Genomic DNA, 8152 nt, shown 5'->3' on the forward strand with positions numbered 1-8152 from the left:
CTTATATCTAACCTAAATCTACTCTCTTTAAGCTTGAAAACCATTTCCCCTTGTTCTGTCACCACAGATCTGGCAAAAAGAGTCTGTCCCCTTCTTTTCTGTAACTCCCCTTTAGATACTTGAAAGACCACTGTCAGGTCAACTCGCAGCCTTCTCTTCTGCAGGCTGAAGAGCCCCAGCTCTTTCAGCCTCTCCTTGTAGGAGAGGTGTTCTGCCTCTTGCATCATCTTTGTGGCCCTTTTATGGACATGCTCCAACAGGTCTATATCTCTTCTGCATTGAGGACTCTGCATCTGGACAAAGTACCCCAGGTGAGGCTTCACCAACGGAGAGTAGAGGGGCAGGATCACCTCCCTTAACCTGTCGGTCATGCCTCTGTTAAAGCAGTCCAAGATACAGTTGATTTTCTGGGCTGCAAGAGTATATTGCTGGCTCATGCACAGCTTCTCATTCACCAGTACCCCCAGCTCCTTTCTAGCAAAACTGTGCTCAATCCTTTTACTCCCCAGCTTGTACTCATAGTGGGGTTGCCTTGACCCAGGTATAAGACCTTGCACTTGAGGATAATAATCAATTATCCTCATAAGAAACTTGGATATATCATAAATTAAGTACCAAAAGATGATGATAGATTATCTTCACTTACTGCATTATATTAACCCACACTGGTAGTTAATAATCTCCCAATTAAAATGATTCTTTGATGAATGCTTCCTATCATGTAGCTGGTATGAAGATGTTAATGATGTCAATATTAAATTTTGTGCAACTGCCTGTAATCTGACCAAAGTACCCATGGTAAGTAAAGAGAAAGTAACAATTTCTAACCTATGCATTCTTCCTACCAGATTTTGGTGGTTTGGTTTGTTTGTTTTTGGACTCATCCAACCAAACTGAAAACATAAGTGAAAGACAGAGAAAACACAAGGATGTATTAGAAAACTTGAAATTCATCATCATCTACAACAGACAAAAGGGAACAAAGCTGTCATGTACCTGTACTTTGGTGTCTTTTAGTTTCACAGGACATGAATTAGTTGAATACTACCTCAGTAGCATACTCTGTTCTCTAAATATTAAGGATTTCCATTCCATTTTAAACTTTTGTAGTTTCTGAGGACTTTTCTTAATTGGAGAGGATAACTTAGCTCACATTCCTGCCCCATAAAGCTCAGCTTATGCATCTTGGTGCAAGGTTACAGTATCAAACACATACTAAGTTTTCTGCATCTTGGTAGCATTTCTCTTCCACTCTTTCATTTACAAAGCTGACTGAATGTGAGATAGAAGAGGTATCTTGATTATAAACGTTTCAGACCTGCTTGCCTCAGCTGTAAAGTAAACTGCTACTCACCTATCTTTGCTTACCATTTGAGAATGCATTCTGTTTTCACCAAATTTACTCGAGTGAACAATAAAACGAAATCAGAGAATAACATGCATTCAAGATGGAGAGTAATTGCACATGCATACCAAACTTGTAATAACATCAACCACAGTAGGAAAGAGAAGGAAGATTTTTCTTAGGTGGCAAAAACTATGAGATGTCCCTGGATTTTGGTTTAGGACCTAAGTTACAGAATTTACAACAAAGTACATATTAGCTGTAGACAATAATTGACAATATGAACACTCATTACTAGCTATCCAGATGTTTTTGTTTGTTTTAAAAAAACATTTATAACTAGACCCTAGGGGGGCAAGTGTTTTCTTGAATATGAGAGTAAGTTTAAGTAAGCCACAAGTAGAATAAAACATGAACTATGCATATCCTTCAAGACATAAAAATACCTTACCTTCTGATATATTTATATGATTTTCCTGAGTTTAAAACATCATTCATTCTTAAAAAGAAGATCTAGGAAAGCATCAAGTGAACATGTGAAAATCAACACCAAATATTATTTCATATATATTAATAAATAAACAAGAATTCTTGCCCATCTTGCTACATCTGGAGGAAAGGAAGACTTCTGTAACAAATTCTCGTATTGTTATTGTTTTGTTTGTTTGTTTTTTAGGAAAAAAAGATGCATATAACTTGCAGCAGATATGCAAATATTGTAAAAATCACGTTCTTGAAAATTTTACACTTTGAAAACTAGGCATTAATACAATTTGTATATGGAAATACTTCATTTTGAAAAGTCTATTGAGAATGGTAAAAAGAACATATGGAACAGCTATAATCTATAGAATCTAGATTTTTAAGTTAGATACTCAAATCTACAACATCAGGTTGTTTTTTTATTTTGTTTAGTTTTAGAACTTCATCCAGGTATAGAACACTCCACAAATCTTCTTGTGAATGAATTTTTTATTTACACACTGTATCCAGAAGCAGATACATATATCCTTATACAATTATTTCTCCAAAATGTGCAAGAAATTACTATAATTTTGTTTACAAACCAAAACACATTAAAATCAATGGACTTTGGATAATTCACTCTGTGGCGTGCTTAGTACAAATAGGGCACACCAGGTCTGAAACAGAGAAAAGTGTAAACTACAGCAATCTGGATTGCAAGTATTAACTTCATGGCACTCCATCATCACTATAAAAATTCTTTAACCCAACATAAAGTCATAGAAAATTCTTTAAGAATTTTTCACTATTTTTGTAGAATTTAGAAGTTTCCAGACACATCAATGCCATATAATGAACTACCATCTTGTCCATTTTTTATTTATAAAGGATGTTTCTAATTTTTATTCTTTGCAGTCATAAAAAGATTGAAAGAAATGAAATTCATCCATAGCTTAGCTCAGAAATTGAAAATACAGTAACAGAGAAATACTTCCTCAACAGAATCATAGCCCATATATTGCTGGTATGGCGTTTAAAATTTATAATTCCAGTATTCACATAGATGAAATGCATCACAAGAAAAACTGCACAGATTTCACTTAGCCCAGCACCCAATATTCATAGAAAGAAATTGGCATTAAAAAAATGTAAAGTCAGTTCAGTGATGAACAAAGAATTTAATTATTAATTGCATTTCTGATCCTTCTGACAGGAAAACATTTTTATCAAAATATGATATTTGCTATGTCAAGAGCAGGATAAGTGCTGTATCCTTCAAATTGATAAAAGAATACAAATCACTTTCAATTGTTTATAACACTGACCTATAAATTTTTAAAAAAAAGAAAAACTGTGCAAATTTTTATATGTTCAAATAAAAGTTATTGTTTTACTCTTCTAATCAGAGAAACACAAATGTTACCAACATTTTCAGTCATTTCATATGCTCAAAAAAGAAGTTTTATTTCGAAGTTTCATTCTGAAAAACATTGTTCCACAATTCAGTTGCATAAAAGGCTTATCTTTTGAACCCTTAAGCTGTTGTGCTGAATAAATAGTTACTTTTCTACTCTATGAAAATGATAGTCACTTAAGTTTTTCTTACTGTAGTTATTTTAAAGGTCCTCAAAATATCTGCAGTTATTTTCCTTTTTGTTTGTCAAGGAAACATTGTTTCTCTAAATTTTATGAAGTAGACATCAAAACAATTTTTTGTGGTTACTCTGAGTATTAAAAAAAAAAAACAACAATCATTACTGTATTTATTCCATATTAATATTTATTATATGAAGTTGTAATTACCCTTAAGGTTTTCAAAGTATTTTTTTCTGGGTTCTCTCTCCTGGCTGTCCAGTTATCTTAGTATAAAACATACTGAGAACTTCTGAATAATGCAACCATAAGTATTGGGTTTTTTGTTTTTGTTTTTTTGTCTACTTACTACTGAACTAAAGTATTTTGACCTCAGTAGAAATATCACCACCATTTTTATCAAGAAACAAAGTGCTAGGTGGTTCCCACATCCTAGGCCTCCAGTACTTTAAACTGTTCCTTTTGTGGAAGCTTTATAGGAGGGGGAAAATGACAACAGTAAGTTGACCTGATTAAACAAAGAATATAGCAAGGGAGGAATTCAAGAACTGGATAGCTGAACTATGATTTCAAAAATCATCAATACATATGAGTGAACAAAGAAATCTGAAAAGGCATGGGCACGTGTTCTTACATATTTTTCAATTCAGCAATAAGAATGGGATATTATAGCTTCAAATATTTTGATTTCAACGTAATAACTGCTAAATTAACGCATGTGGCATAGTATAACTTTAATGCATTCAATAGTGGTATTAAATGGCAAAGATAATATTTATTATACAGTAATCTTTCAAAGATTCTGTAGAATGCATAGGCCCTCCAGCTTGCACAGGGAAAGAATTTTTAAAATGAAGTAAATGCCAGAGGTTTTTTTTCCAAGATGTATGCATCTGAAAACTATAAAAATGATTTTCTTTTTCCTCCTCACAGACAGAATCAGAACACTGTACCATACAATAGGTTATTGTGCCTTTTTTGAATAAAGTTAGTGATTCTGATTCGGGGGGTGGGGGGTAGGGCTGGGAAGATGTCAGTAGAGGAAAAAAAGAAAACAGAATTCACACTTGCATACATGCATCTCAATGGCAAAAACAAATTATGTATATAGACAGCTCTGATTTTTTTTTTAATTTAAAACTTTTATCAGACTAAAGAAGAAATCCTTACTCTCGCTCCCTTAAAAGCAAAGGCAGCCTTTACCTACCTTTGTTTGTTTTTTTTTTTGTTTTTTTGTTTTTTTTACTTTTTTGTTAAACATTATGGTCAAAAAAATAAATTAAAAAAATATAAATTTTGTCTATCAATTCAGGCAACCCAAGATGTAGTGCTATTACACCACCTTGCAGCAATAGTGTATTCATTACTAAAGACTCACTTCAGGGGGCAAAAGGCTAGATAAAACAAAAAGAAGAAAATGACCTAAAAAAGAAAGCTGTATCAAAGATAAACAACCCTTTCTATGCTGATGTTTACTAACTAGCAACTCCTACCAGAGATGGGGAAGATGACACTCTAAAATACTAAAATCTAGGGACAGAGGAAGGCAGAGTAAGCCTCCCTCCAAGTCAGTTAGCCATGATCCCTTTAAAATAAAAGGGACAGAATCATGGACAAGGAGGAGGAAAAAAAAAAAAAAGAAACAAAAAAAATGCCATGGATTAACATTGCAAGAATGAATGATTACAGTGTGGAACCTGTATTCCCAAATAAAAGTCTTTTTCCCTATCGAATGTCAGAATAACTATAAGCTTTTCAAATGCCAGAATCTTCAACAGATATCATAAAAATTTACTTAATGGATTCAATATTTCATGTGTCAAAACATATTTCATGACAGATAACTTAAATGTTTTCTGTGGTCAATATATATTCAAACCTCTCCTTCCCAGAATATTGAAGCCTATGAGAATAGACCTTTAGAGATTCATTTCAAGCAACTTCCATCCAAAATATCATTAGTCCTATTTTTTCCTCTACAGAAAAATGGAAAATGCTGAAACTTCTAGTATTTTGAATAAATATTGTAGAAATCCTCCTATTAGAAGTTTTACCCAATCCCTGAAATGGCTTATTAGTTCGCTTTTCCTAGAGTCTTCCTATAATTTCAGGGCATATTTTTGCCCAAAGGGAGGTAAGAGGGTAAACAACAGAAAGAGGGGTCCTGGTAGGAGTTTGCTTATTTAACTGATGGCATTTAAAGATATTTGATGTCATCCCGATACTGCAACTTCCTCATAAGTATGATGAATTGACACTCGCAGGCTTCTTTTTTTGAAGGCCATTTTTAGAAGAACAAAATACTGAGACAATATGAAAGCTGAACCAACTTTCTCAAACACAAAGTAGTGTACAGACAATACAAGGCTTAAGAGAAAGGTGTTTTGTTCTTTATTGGGTTTGGGTTTTTTTGTTTGTTTTTAAGATATCTGCTGCATAAGCATGTCTTTATCACACAGCTCTATTAAGTTCCACATTAGAAATTTATAATTAGGAAACTAGGAAATCATTTTTAACATAGATGTAAGTTCTTTAATTTAGAATACCGAAGTTTTTAACCATGATCATCTTTTTTAAACAGGTAATTTTAAAGGAATAGAAATCCATTGAACAAGTTTCACTGACTTTTACTTATGGTTGAATACACATGAAATGTGCTTTCAATGCATAAAAATCACAGTGGATAGCAGCAAAGGACTTGGGGGAAATTAAGGATAATTTGATCATTCACATTGTGATTAATCTGCACATTGATGAAAGATAGCTATTTCACACTTCTAAAAATAAAGTTGAGATCATTCTTTACAAAAAAAAGAGCCCCCCAAAATACACAAAACCCCCCAAAACAAACATAAATCCAAATGCATTACCTTTCTTTTACACACAAAAATGAAATATTGTTATGGCAGCAAAAGATTTTGATAATAATGAAAGTCTGTAAACTGTAATTCAATCTCTTTTGTTGTTGTTGTTCCCAAAGTGCAAGATGCAAGATTCCCATAAGCTTTCAGTAGTGCTTTTCCTGTAAATAATCCTTCATTTTGTTTGGCAAAGGCAGTTTCTGAATCAGGTCTATTCTTGTGTACTGACGTATTACAAAACGACACAGGTATTGTAAAGAACGCACCTGCATAAACCGAGATACTGGATTTGTTAGTCTCACTGGATAAGTTGCAGATCCAGGCAATCGGGATCTTGAATAGCAGAAAGCTCCATTTTCAGAGTCCCTGATCGAATGTTCAATTAGATCAACTATAGACGTATGCCCCTCCACATCTGGTTGTTCATAAAAGCTAAACCTACCATTTGAATGTTCAATTCTAGTGTGAAGTGTTTTTCCATGGGAACGAAAACTCAAACTTAAAAGATAACGATCATCAGAACTATCTCGAACAAGAAACGAGCCATCAGGCACATTAGCTAATTTTCCCTCTGCCTCCCAACGTGTAATGGGGCCCCAGTACCATCCTTGTTTTGCAAGTTTTTTCAGTTCTTCAGTGAGACTTGTCACAACCATAGGACCACTGTTCTGTACAGAATCATAAACTCTTCCAACTCCAGGGGCAGTGTTAGGATCAAAATTCAAATGGCAGCGCATACTTTCAGCCACATGGGCATCTGTGCCATTCAATCCATTAAAGTTCCTTTGGATTTGATTATTCTGCATTGGAGGTAGCAAAGGTGAAAGTGGAGGGACATCATTGTGATTAACTCTTGGACTTTGCAACATGACTCCTGTGGTACCAATCAACAAACCATTCACTGTGTGATCCACAAAGATATCTGGTGCAACTACTACATCCTGATCCACTTGACTCTCTTCTTCATGGAAAGCATTTCCTCCTACTTGAGAAGAAACAGTTGAAACTTCCATGGGTGAGGAACTATCCAGACAGTAACTACGTGATCCTTCCAAAGGATACATTCCCTCATCTAAAGGCACAGTATACTGAATGTAGTCCTGAGGCATTAATCCAATAACTACAGGCACATGTTCATCAATATGAAGATGCAAGTCCCCATTCTGAGATTCCGTATTTTTTAATGCATTGTTTTGTTCCTGGAACACGTTATCTGACTGCAAGTCATGGAAGTCCTTTCGAACGCCATTCAGTGCTGGGCTTGGATTAGAAGAATGGACCAAGGCCTTGACTTTCACTTCCATTTTTATGCAAGTCTCTTCTGAATTTGTAGGTCGAAGGGGCCATGGAGTTGGACTGTAATGATGATTACGGAGGGAAGTGGATCTCAGAGGTCTTTGAGCTCGCACATCTTTGAAAGTTATTGGAGCAGATGACGAAGAAAAGGTGTCATCATCTGCAGAACTTCCAGATGGTGTGCTGCCTTTGCCTTTTTGCTTTTGTTTTGCTGAAAGCCTTCTTTTTAACGTACCCATTAAGCTTTCACTTTTTGATCTATTTTTGCCTCCTTTTTCATCTTCACTATTGACTTCACAGCTAGCCAAATCTTTACCATAGCAGCTGCCAAACAGGGAGTCATCTTTTCCAAATTCACTTAAAGATGGCTGTTGAACCACTACAAAGTCACTTTCATCTTTACTTTTATTTAAGTTAAAGGACTTGCGAATTGTTTTTAGACTAATTTTCTTCATTATGACAAGTTACCAAGTCTGGCTGATCAGCAGTGCTTGTGGTGATATAGCCCTAACACATGCAGAACAGCTTCTGCTTCATTTATGTGTTTTGTCCAGCCTCATTTAACTTCAAGAGCCATCTCCTGGAAGCAAAT

The 8152-nt window shown here is 34.7% G+C and overlaps 1 protein-coding gene across 1 annotated transcript; it reads right to left on the minus strand.

Annotated features, from left to right (window-relative positions):
- Window positions 1–2299: 2299 nt before the first annotated feature.
- On the minus strand, window positions 2300–8144 carry SOCS6 (suppressor of cytokine signaling 6). Its single transcript, XM_003204930.3, has one exon. It carries the CDS (start codon window positions 8013–8015, stop codon window positions 6411–6413), a length of 1605 nt encoding a protein of 534 aa, XP_003204978.1. The 5' UTR covers window positions 8016–8144; the 3' UTR covers window positions 2300–6410.
- Between the last annotated feature and the right edge of the window lie 8 nt (window positions 8145–8152).

Source organism: Meleagris gallopavo, chromosome 3 (assembly GCF_000146605.3).
Source record: "Meleagris gallopavo isolate NT-WF06-2002-E0010 breed Aviagen turkey brand Nicholas breeding stock chromosome 3, Turkey_5.1, whole genome shotgun sequence".
Lineage (NCBI taxonomy): Eukaryota > Metazoa > Chordata > Aves > Galliformes > Phasianidae > Meleagris > Meleagris gallopavo.

What these genes read in the sequence shown, in the direction of transcription:
- SOCS6 (XM_003204930.3), bottom strand. Translation starts at nt 8,015, where the DNA reads ATGAAGAAAATTAGTCTAAAAACAATTCGCAAGTCCTTTAACTTAAAT.